Source organism: Cuculus canorus, chromosome 5, assembly GCF_017976375.1.
Source record: "Cuculus canorus isolate bCucCan1 chromosome 5, bCucCan1.pri, whole genome shotgun sequence".
NCBI classification, from domain to species: Eukaryota; Metazoa; Chordata; class Aves; order Cuculiformes; family Cuculidae; genus Cuculus; species Cuculus canorus.
The window spans coordinates 30,466,922-30,480,214 of NC_071405.1; the positions used below are offsets into that span (position 1 = coordinate 30,466,922).

At 38.4% G+C, this 13,293-nt stretch overlaps 1 protein-coding gene across 12 annotated transcripts in view; it reads left to right on the top strand.

Annotated features, from left to right (window-relative positions):
- The window catches only part of MARK3 (microtubule affinity regulating kinase 3), a 65,344-nt gene that overhangs the window by 37,598 nt on the left and 14,453 nt on the right, over nucleotides 1-13,293 (top strand). For all 12 annotated transcript variants that reach the window (XM_054067890.1, XM_054067891.1, XM_054067897.1 and 9 more), the window contains 6 exons: nucleotides 82-201; nucleotides 882-981; nucleotides 1,230-1,342; nucleotides 2,133-2,286; nucleotides 4,029-4,246; nucleotides 9,266-9,369. In XM_054067890.1, coding sequence (XP_053923865.1) covers nucleotides 82-201; nucleotides 882-981; nucleotides 1,230-1,342; nucleotides 2,133-2,286; nucleotides 4,029-4,246; nucleotides 9,266-9,369 — 809 coding nt within the window. The remainder of the gene's footprint in view (nucleotides 1-81; nucleotides 202-881; nucleotides 982-1,229; nucleotides 1,343-2,132; nucleotides 2,287-4,028; nucleotides 4,247-9,265; nucleotides 9,370-13,293) is intronic.

Sequence of the window (13,293 nt, forward strand, 5' to 3'; positions counted from 1 at the left end):
GAACATGTTGGGCATGTTTACCTAATGTTTTAAGTGATTTGCTGCTTACCGCTTACTGTCTATTCTTATTCTGTTTACAAGGAGCTTAGAGAAAGAGTGCTAAGAGGAAAATATAGGATTCCTTTCTACATGTCCACAGACTGTGAAAACCTCCTCAAACGTTTCCTGGTGCTAAACCCAACAAAAAGAGGCACTCTAGAGGTAATGGCACAAATAAGGTGCATTCGAAAGCTTGACATTATGTTTCGCAACCATATTTTTGAGTTGTAACTTATTGTCCTACTCTTCCTGAATAGTTTATTTGCAGTGGCTTTGGGAGAGGGGGGCTTCCTCTTGAGGGAAGCATATGATTTTTTTAATACGTTGTTTGCTATAATTAGAAGACACCGCTCTCCACAGTTACTTTCAAAATGAACATGAGACATCACTGCATATGTCGTATGACTTTTCCTAGTGGTTTGAGTGTGGATTCCTGCATTAAGGGATGATCCACCAGGACATTTTCAAATGTTAACTGGGTATTGACGACTAGATTATGGTGTGGTTGCCTTTTGCCTGAATTTTGGCAGGACCATGTCAGAACTGACTTCCATAGTCGAGCTCTTGGACTTTCCACACTGCTCCTGGTCTGTGTTGTGGGCTTCTAGCTTTCAGCTATGTGCTGGAATATATCTGATTGGGAAGCAGCTTGACTTGATGTGCACAGTTGGTTTTCCTCACCAAGCAAACCAGAACCGAGTAACTTCTGGGGCCTGTTCTGGAAAAAAAAAAATGAGAAAAGGCCTTAGTGTTTGGTAGGTGGAGTCAGGGAGGAGTTCTTTTAACAGCTTGTTTTCTTTGCTGCTAACCGTTTTGTACTAACAAAACCCTTTCTTTTATAGCAAATTATGAAGGACAGGTGGATCAATGCAGGGCATGAGGAGGATGAACTTAAACCTTTTGTTGAACCAGAACTAGACATCTCGGACCAGAAAAGAATAGGTAATTGAATGTTTTTCAGAATATGGTAATGTTTGCGTGACGTGGGTGGGGTGGTTTTCTCTACCACTCTGTATTTGTTTGTCATTTGGAATAAGTAACTGATCTTCTAGTAGTGATATGTCATCAGGCTTGCATTCTCATACTTAATTGTTTTGTTGGGTTTTTTAGATGTTCCATTCTTTCTTTTGAACTTAAACAGCCTAAATATCAGAGTGTTTCTGTTACTTAGAGTGTGTATTTGATTTTAGATATTATGGTAGGAATGGGATATTCTCAAGAAGAAATTCAAGAATCCCTTAGTAAAATGAAGTATGATGAAATCACAGCTACGTACCTACTGCTAGGAAGAAAATCATCAGAGGTAAGTACCATTCTTACAAATGCCAAGAAACAAAGGAATCAGGAGATGTCCTTAGCAAAGTTAGAAGCAAAAATTAAGTCAGTAAGTATAGGCATTGTATTCCTGCACAAAAGTCCGTTATACTTATAATCAGATTATTCTAATCATCAGTGGCAGCTGACAAATGGTGCTGTGTTAGTTCTTGCCCTGATCTGAGTCAGTAAACTCTTGCCTTTAGGCTCCCCAAAACTACCCTGCTTGCTCAGCAGTTAACTCCTCTGAAGGACTGTGTATGCTACTCATTGTCCTGTCTAGTCTAGGAGCTGTAGTGTGAATGTGCCAGCTGTAAATGTTTTCAGAGAACCAATCAGGAGGACCAGTCAACCTAAAAGAAAGGTCTTGCCTTGTATTTCCCTATGATACTTGAAGGACGTGGCACCGGTAATCTGCTGTTTGTTCTTCTGTTGAAGGAATTGGTGTGGTGGCTTCTACTAAATGTATCCTCTCTTCCTGTTAAAATCTTAGAGATCTCTGAGGAGAGAGTACTTAAAGTAGAGATGGATTTTTATTTTTTTTTTCATTTTTTATTGTCCTTTGAGGAGCTGCGGATTCCACTGAGTTTTGCCTAGGACAATTGCGCAAGAATCTTAAGAGAAGTTGGAGCCTCTAAGCAAATTTCTTGCTGTCACAAAATTTCCGGTGTACCATAGCCATCTTCCTTCTGCCTCCCTATTACTGCTCCCATAATGTGATGTTTGTTTAATTTCTTTTGTCTGAACTCGTTATTTTAATATTCTTATTTCTGTTGTAGTTGGATGCAAGTGATTCAAGCTCCAGCAGCAATCTTTCACTTGCCAAAGTTAGGCCAAGTAGTGATCTTAATAATAGCACTGGACAATCTCCTCATCACAAAGTTCAGAGAAGCATATCTTCTAGCCAGAAACAGCGGCGGTACAGTGATCACGGTGAGCAATTCTCATTCTCAGTGTTGCACAATATAGTGAATCCCAGTTTCTGAATTTTTCTCCATCCCCCAAAGGTAAGGAGGATGACAACAGTGTAGTTCACAGCACGGTGGTGAAATAATTTACTGAATAACTAATATTGTTTTAAATTGGTAGTGTTATAAAGCCTTCGAAAACGGCTTCTAGAGGAATGCCGAATACACCAACTTAGTTCTCTTATTCTGCCTTGTGTTGTCCTTTGCATTCCTGACCATGCTGGGAAAGTCTCGTTGCACAAATTGAAGAGAATGTTGCAACCCTCTTTTTTCATGTAAAGCACAGCACTCCTCCCCCATGCTCTTGTATGTCTGTTCAGCTTTTGTTTTCTTTTGACACTAGTAGGTCAGCTTGTGTCTAAAACTTGAAGAAATGTCAGTTTGCCAATATTTCTTGTTTCCTGTTTCTTGAGGGTAGTGTCACTTGATTGTCCTGCAGGAATTAAATTTCTAAAGATCAGTGACTCAGACACACAACTCTTCTGCCTAATGAGTGTGCAGGATGGTAGCTGAGAGGTTTCTAAGTATCTTAAATGTCTTCCTGCCCATACACTAACTTATAAAAGGAGTCTCTGATTAGGTCTACTTTTAAATACTGCAAGTGCATTCAGGGGTTGCTTTCCTTGAGGAGTCTCCTGGGATGATGCTTACTGTGGTTTATGGTGCTTTTTAATATTTTTTTAATAGTTACAGATTTATAGGCATTTTAATGTGTGTGTATATACAAACAATTTTTGATTAGTTGTTATTAAAACACTAAGCACAGAGCTGATGTATCCTCTTCTGAGGAGCTGTAAATTGAGACGGCAGAAAACACAATCCTGACATCCCCACAGGCTTTTCCCAGTGTCCAGGCACCTATTAAAGCAAGAAGGAGCTTGGGACTGCTGAAGGAGCTGCCTCATTCTCAGATTTTCCTTGCACGCGTGGGGAGGCTGGTGGCAAACCACAGCTGCTTCCGAGTTGTCCCAGGAGCACAGTCCGCCGGACATTAGTGCTGCTAGTCGTCCAGGGTTGTGTCACCAGGTACCTGTCTCAGGAGCCCGATTTTACCAGGAATTGGCTTAGACAGTGTGTGCCAGCTTTGTGCTAATAAGCGATCCTCTAATTCAAATGAGTCAGTTACTTGTTAAGTGTCTTTTAAGATGTTCCTAAAGCGTTTTTCCTACCAAGACAAACCAGTGCCAGTACTCAAACACCAGAAGACTCTGTTAAAACTGTGATTATTTCATGGAAATCAAGTAGTATCTTTGCCTACAGAATTCAAATAATTGGTTGTTATTATGGCCCTCCTGTCCTTGTCAAGGTCAACAGAAGAGAGTCACGTATCTTTGAATTGTGATACAAGGGGAAGCCTTACTAGAGTTGACTTGACTATCAAATCTGTCAGATTTTGTTACAACATGGGAGGCCTTGCTTCAGGGTGTCGTGTCTGTGTCATCATTCCTCCCTCCTATACCTCCAACCTTTAAAGAGGGGGAAAAAAAAGAGAGAAAGGTTTCAAGTGTTTTGTTTTTCACAATATTTTCCTGTTTTCTGAAACATGCCTATTACAATAACTTAAAGAATTACCTTTTTGCAACTCTGATTCCCAGCGTTAATTATTTTGATTCTCATGTGTGAATAAATTTCCATTGTAGTGAAAAATAGCTACTGAATTTCTGAGAAGAAAAATCCTTTTCCTGTTTGTTTTGTTTGCTTTTTAAGCTGGACCATCCATCCCCTCAGTAGTGGCATATCCCAAAAGAAGCCAGACTAGTACTACAGATAGTGACCTCAAAGAGGAAGGAATTCGGTCAAGAAAATCCAGCAGTAGTGCTGTTGCAGGAAGAGGAATTGCACCAGCTAGTCCAATGCTTGGAAATGCCAGCAATCCCAATAAGGCTGATATTCCTGAGCGTAAGAAAAGTTCAGCTGTACCTAGTGTAAGTAGAAACATTTATTTATCAAAACCATGAAATGTTTTTGAAGGTGAAAAAGTGTTAAACCTGTGATTTATCAGTGATGCTGATTCTCGTTCATCAAGAGTAAATGTAGGTATCTCATGCTGTTGCCTTTTTTTTCCGTCCCTGCATCACTCAGCTACTCAAGTTACCTCTTAATATTCCTGAAATGGTTAGTAGGTATTAATAATTAGCACTGGTAGCTGTTAGTGAACATACATAATTTGGATATTAAAAAATCATTTAGAAAAAAGAAATTGAACCCAAAGTGTGTCCCCTGAAAGTTTGTATGAGTTAGTTCTTGTATCACCAGCTGCTCTTCTGTGGCCTCTGTACAGAAGAATGAAATCTACACTGTTTTATAGTTTCATGTGTATAAGGAGCCACTTAATCTTTGTTCTCAAACAGCCATTCCAAGTCATAGTTATGTGGAATAAGATTATCAAAGAAAAAAAACCACACTAGTGATGTTTTTCAGTAGTGCACAACTAGTGAATTCACAGTGTTGAGTAGTAGGCCATGTGCCAACAGAAAGACCTTTGTTTGGTTTGGCTTTAGCTTGTATACTCTGTGGTGCCTCCCTCTGAGACGAAGTTGGAGATCTGTTTTTACATAATGCCTCTTGAGTTTTGTAGCATTCAGTTTCTGAAGCTTTTGGATTTTGTATCGAAAAATTTCCTTCTTTTCAGACAAAATCACTTCCCAGTCCTCTAGTCAACTCACAAATATCTTTTTTAAACTTAACCCACAAAACTGTCAGTCATATAATCAGCACCATTGCTTACATCAAATCATAACAGAAGTTCCTAAGCTCACAGCTTCTTGACAATATGAAGCAGAAGAAGTAGAATAAGATTAGTTTTACTTTCTTTGCTCTTTATGGTCATGTAGTTCAGTGGCTGATAGTGACTTGGCTGGAGGATAATAAGAGATTCCTTGGAAAGACACATCTACTGTAGCAGCTGTTATTTGTAAATTTGACTGAGAGTTCATGATTTTGGAGGACCTTTTCCTGATTTTTGTGGTCCCCTCCCCTTTCCCTTGGGTTTTGATCAGTCCAGAAACCGTTCAGATTTTGTTTCTTGTTACACGACTGTTCTTAACTACAATCTCAAAATGGTAGGACAGTCAAATCAGTTTTGTCCTGTGTTGGATGTCACTCAGTATTTCGTAGTGACTTATTCAAGAGCTTTGCATCCTACTTACAACAGATTTTACTTTTAGTGTCTTTAGTAGTTTGATCTGCTATTCTACGCCACTCCCAAATCTTGGGAATTTATTCCGGTAGTCTTATTTCTAATTTTGTACGACTGTAGCTGAAATAGAATTTGTGCTCATAACCACAGGATGCTTCTCTCTTCTGATTCAGTGTGCAATTGATCCAACTGATGTTTTACCAGCAGAGGTACAAAGTGGTGAACATGGAACCAGACTTGTGATGTCACTCAATCAATTAGTGTTTAAAATTGTCTCTGTTTATAGCTCTTCATGTCAGACTACAAACTCTTCCTCCTGCCACTGCAAATATTGGTAATAGGATGAGAAAAAGCTTTGAATCAACAGAAAAATACTGTTGAAAAACAAATACTACTTTGACAAATGCAGCGAAAGTAATAGAAGTGGTCATTGCTGGAGACCTGTAGTTGTGTGCTGCTCTTATTTAATAACAAAGCTTACAAGCATGCACTTAAAGATAAGAGTTGTGTTTGTAGAGCAAATACCTAAGTCTGGGGTTGGAGTAAGAGGCTCCAAGCTGTACTTCTAAAGTTGACAAAGTGTTTAAACTCTTGCAAACCAAGTAGTTCTGCAGACTGAACAAGTGCACGTCAAAAAACTTCAGATTCATTGGGCAAATACCAAATTAATAACGAAAACCTGCTGCAGGGGTTGCATAGTTAGAGCAACTAATAACTCCTTGTTTTAATAACTCCTTGTTTATTACTCACAGTTTTGAATTTTTCCTGAATGCTTCTAGTTAGGCTGCCTCAGAGCCCGTAGTATAGCTTTAAGAAAACTGGAAGAGGAGAATAGATGGTGTGTTTGAAAATTCATTTAGGACCGAAAAACATGCTGATGGCTTTAAGTAAATAGATTTGTTCATTATTGCAAGTCAGAAGCTCATTCTTTGAACGTTTTTTATCAGTCCTTGCCTTGGTATATCTTAATGTGAAAACAGCCTGTCTGAACAGCGGGCATAAGACTCTGCAGGAAAAGAGGGAGGACTCTGTACCACAAGTTCATCCTTTCTGCTGTGATTGGACCTTGTGTGTATACTCAGAAGTCTCAACATGTGCTTTTGCAGTGTTAGCACCTCCTGCGATGAAGGCAGACAATGCCAGGAGGGTGAATGCAGCTAAATCCAGACCTAGGGGTTGTCATTCCATCAGTGCGTGGGGTGCTCTTGACCCCAGTTTCAGGCTTTGTGTGCTGGGCACCTGTGCGACTTAGTCATGTCCAGAGATGAATAGTCTGTGCAGTGAATGAAAAACAGGTCATAGCTGAAGAACTTCCTTGATGAATCACCAAAGGTTGTACGCTAAGAAGTGTAAAGGCCCCAATACCAAGACTGCATTCTTGCTAAAACTGAAATCTGAAATCTTGAAATGCTTAAATCTCCTTTTTTGACCTCTAAGGTCTGAGCCAAACAGAAGAAAATGTATACTGATCCTCCTGTCTTTGCATTCCAGAAGGAGCTAGGAAAGCACATCTTTAGAGTCCTCCAACTTCAGATATGAGTACCAATATTTGTCCACTATCAAACCTGAAAATGCATAGTCTTTAAAGTTTGAGACAGCATAGAGGTTGCTGTCTCATCCTTGTAGACGAGCAACATTACAGTACTTTTTAACATTATGTCGTGGCTTCTAAAGGGAAGCAAATATTTAATGTTCTAAGGGAGCAGGTGGAAAGAAGGAAGCCGCCCATATTGTGTGTATTTCCCACCAGAAAACGCTGCCAGATACTGTAGATGCTTCATTCTCTAGTACGTTCAGGAACACAGAATGAAATTACATTAATAGACAATACATTTATGTTAATATAATTAATATAAAATACTGCAGTGTACCATTGGTTTGTGAGGACTCCACAAAGCGCCTTGCACAGCGTGACCTCTCAAGAACATATAAACAGAACTTTGTGTTAGGTGCACAGTTTCATTGCTAGCAAGTTTAGTAAAGAGAAGGGAGTTTGCACAGTGACAGATGTCAGAAGAAAGTGGAAGAGTCAATGTTATTTTTAAAATAAATAAAAGTATTTCAAGACAAAGGATGTGTAAGGAGTAAAGTAGAAGGAAAGGGGCAGGGGGCATGTCTGCTGATGCTTGGCATAATGCCTATCCCTAAAGAATATCCACTGAAGAATATTTGGGAACCCTTGAGACAACTAAATACATCTTTTGATTTAATTAGTAGTTCTGCTAATCCAAAATACTCCTGATATTCTTTGTATTTTTTAACACCAGGAGGTTGTGCAGTTCACTCTTTCATTTTTCCTTGTACGTTCATGTAAAGATGTATAACAGCTCAGCAGTCATTTAAATAGGCAAGATGGTTTCATTGTTAAATCCGCAGGTCGGGGTTCACATTGTTTGAGACTCCCTGTGTAGCAAATATTTTGCCTTAAGGCACTGGAAAAGCTTTTGCTGGTTATTGAGAATACTCCACTTTAACAGTTTTATTCCAGGTTTGGAAACAAAAAAGGTTTGGCTACTCTCCTTTTGTGCTTGAACTAGTTTTCCCTTTTTTTATCCTTCTTCCCGTGATTCTCTGCTGTGACCATTTATGTGAAACCTTTTCATAATGCTATTTTAAAAATCCGCTGCATTTCCCTTGTCTATCATAGCAGTAATTCTTCAAAGAACTCCAAAAGGTTAGTTGAGCATGAAGTCCCCTGCCTGATTCTTAGTGGCCATCCTTATTCAACATGTGCTTATCCAGGTGCTGACCAGTCATTCCCTTAAGCTGGCCTCCCAAGACTTTCCCCAGCAGTGATTTTTAAAGTTAATAGCCTATTTTGCTTCCTGCTTTGCCCCGTGATCCTTTTCTTTAAAGACAATTTCTAAAGGTTTCTTCCACTTTCTAACCATCTGCAGTTTCCTATGTTATGTTCTTGGGGCGGGGAGAAAAAATGTAAGGCTTGCCGGCTTTTCTTCCTCTACAACCTGGGGGTGCATGTTTATCTGGACCACCATGCTTTTCCTACAGTAAATTGCATCTAACATTTTATAATTCTGTTATCTGTGAATTACCTAGCTTCTCAGTCGTTCCTGGAAAATTGACCGCCAACTTGGGCATATCTCCACCCTCTTTCTCTGTAAAGACAGAGGCAAAGTAATTCTATTTCTTTTCTCCCCTCTAAAGTAAGGTCTGTAGTTTAAGTTCCCCTGGTTCTCTTGTCCTCAATGTATTATGCTTGTATCTAAATGTTTATTTTTCAAAATGTCTTATGAAAATTCTCTGCAATTTGTCTCTTTGATTTGACTTATTCTTCCCTGTTTTAAAAACACGTCTAGCGTTTTATAGTATTTTAATGTTTGAAAGTTAATTTTTACCTTCCCGCTGAATTTTACCACATCTTCTGAAGTTTTTGCTTTCCCTGTCTTGTTTAGCAGTATGATTTTAGGTTAAAGGAAAAGTCTACAATTTACAAGTGGTAAAGTATTTAAAAAATAGGCTATAAAGACAGGCTATCCAGATGTAGATGAACATTATACATGCTGAAAATTTATAATTCAGAACATTGGCAATTAAAAACTTTAAACAAATTTAATTTTGAGCCATCAACATTAAATACAAGAACAACTTGTTATAATTACTTTTTCTTATTGTGTTATTCCTTAAAAATACTGGAAAGTGTTTGTGTATTAACTTATATTTAATCATTGTAAGTTCTGTCACTCTGTAGAACTAGCATGACTTAAAACAGCCTTCAATTATATGTAGACTTAACCTCTGAAAAGCTTTTTGTGGGGAATAACAAACCTGTGTTTTTCAATTGTAGAATAATACTGCCCCCGGAGCAATGACACGGCGCAACACATATGTTTGTAGTGAAAGAACCACTGCTGATAGGCATTCAGTGATACAAAATGGCAAGGAGAACAGGTACATGAAATGTCTTCCTGTGATGTATGTCCCTCGTATTCACATTGCCAAAAAGTTATAATGCCAAATTTAAAAATCAATGATTTTATAGTGTAAGCCTTAATGAAAGGTGAGTACAGATCTTTGGTAACCTGTAAGTATATTGGTGTTTTATTTCTATGCTCAATTCATAAAGTCTTCATACTTAAAATGTAAAAGGAAGGTCCTGTTTTCTGATTAAATACATGTCATATTGGTACAGCCTTCATCTTAAATCAGTTGTTAACACCTATGGCCAAACAACATCTGCTTGCAGAAGAGGCTTGTTGAGCGTCAAGCTACAAAGTCCACCTCTTGGGCCATTCTCTCTTTACATTTCACTCTAAACTGTACTTTGTTTGGACTAACTGGAATACTGTTTCTATAACGAAGTCTCAAGGAGAAAGTCATTTTTTTCTGAGCAAAGATGAAACAATGATAGGCCATTGTCTTGGACTAAAAACGTTCCTTACTGATATCCTTGTAGTCTAATTACTTCCCGGTATTTACAGAACTCATCTTGAGAAGGGAAGCACTAATGTCTCCATATTCTGAGTGAAAACAGAGAACAGGCTTCCTCTTACTTTACGGAATGAAAGCCTGGCTGGGGTGTGCGATGGAATTGGAGTTAACCAGTTCACATGTTGGCTCCATAGCCATATCTAGTGCCATCCTTCCCCATGTACCAAGGACTGAGGAGAGCTGTAGAAAATAAATATATGGTGAATGTTGACGTTGGATATAGATTAAAACTGTAGAAGAATACCACCAAATTTCCTGGCTGGCTCAAGTGTTTTAAGTTCTAACCAACTGTCCTTCAGAGTATTATACTGGTATCAAAATAGCTGAGTGCTGCCAGGAGAGCATCCAAGTAGCTAATACTTAAAAAAGCTTAAGCTTGGAGGAGTGCGTACTTTTCTCCTGCTCTTCACAGTTTCCTTCACACCTTCCTTATTTTACGATATATTGTAGAGGCCAGGAAGAAAATACTTATCTTCTAGCTCATGATTAAGTTGATGAAAGAACTGCTATTTTTTGCACAGAATCTTCCCTTTCCTTTTGGCAGTTTATAAGGAAGAATGGCAAAGTTGTGGTTTTGAATGGAAAGTCTGTCTGTCCCTTGCTTGACCTGTGGAGCCTAGGGATAAAGAACATTGTGTTGACCCTGTCTCTTCCTCCTAGCTTTCTGCAAACTGAGAGTGATTAAGGAAAAAGTCAAGTATAAGTTTGAAGAGTGCCAAAAGTCTAGCTGGCCAGCTGGGCCTGCAAGTCAACTGTCTTGTGAAGTACGGCACAGCTATTTGGTACTGTCTCTTAGTGTGTCTGTCTCAGCCTTCATTGATTAGTCCTTGTTAATCTTACCAAGTTTGTTTAGATTCAGGCTCACCATCCTTTCGTTGATTTGATATGTTAATAGGTTTGTTTCTTTCCGAACTCAGAAAAAATGAATCTTTCTGTCCAAAATAGTTTTGATCAGATTTGATTACTTGATTACTTGGTTTGATAACATTTTTGTGAATCTTTAATATCTTTTCTACAATTTCTTTGTTAAGTTTTTAAAATCTATTAAATGTTACTTACGTGGAGTGCTTGAGACTCAGATGTACCCTTAATTTAGGAATAATTTTGTAGCCCTAGGGAGCTGTCCTTTCAAGCTGATATTCGGTTTTTTCCTAGCTTTGAGTTTCTTGTGAATGTACTGTCTTTCTGGTTCGTCATGGGTAGGTATTAAGCTCAAAGTTAACACTGAGTAGTACTTGGCAACCTCATTAATTGTATATTGTATATATAATTGATTATCCTTCTGTAATTTGCCTTTTATTGTCAATATGGTATCCAAACATCATTTGCCTATCCTGCAAAATTTAGCCTTATTTGGAGTATTTGAAATGTCCAAGTGTTTACATTTTCACTCTCAGGGAAAAAAAAAAAACCTTTATAGCTTTCATCACCGGTTTTTGATTACTGCTTTTGATATTCTTTATAGAGGGTTAAAATGAGTAAAGATAACGAGACTGCATTGCTAATTGATTTAAATTGGAGACTTCTCATTGAAATATTTAACACTTAACTGCACGTTCATTTGGCACACTTTCAGAATTTATGTCTAAATATATTTTGTTGCTGTAACTGGGCAAAGGCTCAATTGATCAGATGAAATGCCAGAACCTTTGGCGCAGGCTACTTAAACATGGCTGTTGATGGGACTTACTCTTCAGAATGAATTCTGCCTGCCTTCAGGTGTTTCTGTAGTATCTCTAATACTCTCAGCTTGGCAGAAAGTAACTTAGAAACTTGTAATGGTTTTATTTCTGTGAAACTAAATCTGAAGTAGAACCTGGGTGCTCTGTTTTGAGCTAAAGTAGAGTTGGTTATCTTAACTTTTCAGCCTTTGTTTAAATTCAGGGTTTTGTTAAAAATGCTTTTTATGCTTTTTGTGCTTTTGAAATTTCTGTTGGTGGCAGTTAATAGGCAGGAGTAATTACTATAAATTATTTGTTACGAATTGGATTTTAGATTTTTCCAGTCAGTAAAAAGTTGAGACACTTGTCCTAAAAGGCAAGATTCGCATATTTAAATTCCCAACTCTTTCTGTAGAGAAAGTGTTAAAATGTTTCTTGCTCTGTTTTATCTTGTACGTTGAATTCTGAGAAGGCACTACTTCTGAAGGCATGGAAACTTTGCAGAATGGGTAGTCAGGTAGTAGACTTGATGTTGGAAAAGGTAGTCTTGGTGACTCCATGCCAGACTGATAGAACCAAGGGTGTTTTAAGTCTCACATCCGTGCTTGAACACATTGTGTGGCTGACACAGGCATTCTGCTGGAGATGATTCTGTTGGCTTTCCTCCAAAGCCCGAGCATTAATTAACGCACTTGGATACTCATGAAACACTCTTCATAATGATAGGCAATTGCTTTAGATGATTTGTAACACATGATTTACAACAGCCTCAGATTTTTAATAAGCCTTGGCACTAACTGGTGAATGTTAGCTCGCTGTTTCTGTGTTCCCGGGATAGTAATCCAAGGAAAATGATTTCTAGCAAAAATGCAGAGGAAGAGATAAATGCTTCAGTGTGTGTTCTAGTCTCTTATTGATACCTTTAGCTATGGCATCTTTGGAGGCAAGTGACTAAATAAAACTTGGGTCTAACGTGTTGTAAAACTGGATTCTTTCTCCTTTATCGTTTGCTACAAATTGAGAAGGAAGGAGTTAGAAGTGCTTGAGACGCTAGTGACCAGTTATTTGGGGATTACTTGACTTCAGGGTATTGCTTTTGAGATAAATGTTCATTTCCTTACAATTTCTTAGTACCCTGGGGCAATGTGAAAGCTGGACCGTGTGGCAGGCTTCACTGTAGTCGTTGTAGTTGGTGTCCTGCCAGACTCAGCATCGTAAAGAGATGCATGCATGATTTAGATGAAGTTTTCTTGATTCTGAAAAGTTAAAAGCGGAAGTAAAATCAGTAGATTCTGCTAACCATTTTAGTCATCAGTTCTGATGTTTGAGCTGTGAGGTGTTTTCCACAACTGCTTTGGGAGCTAAGCCTGAGAAGTGGGTCAGCTGGTACTTGTAGCCAGACTAGCATTCTCCTCCGCAAAGTCTGACTGACATACCAGAATGGACTTGAATTTCAGTGTGTGTAACCGTGAAGTAACTTGGAAGTGAACGTGCAGTGTCATGAAATTGCCTCTGGTAATGACCGATTTCTTGACCTCAAACAATATTTTAGAATTACAATTGCCTTATTTTTAAAGTGAACTTAAAATGAATGATATGTGGTGTTGTAGCTTGAAAGGCCAATTACATCTTGTGGCCTCTCAGTTTTATTTCATCCTTACCATTACAAGATAATGTGAAGGCTGCAAAGAGTATTTTGGCCCCAACAAAGTTCATTATTTCA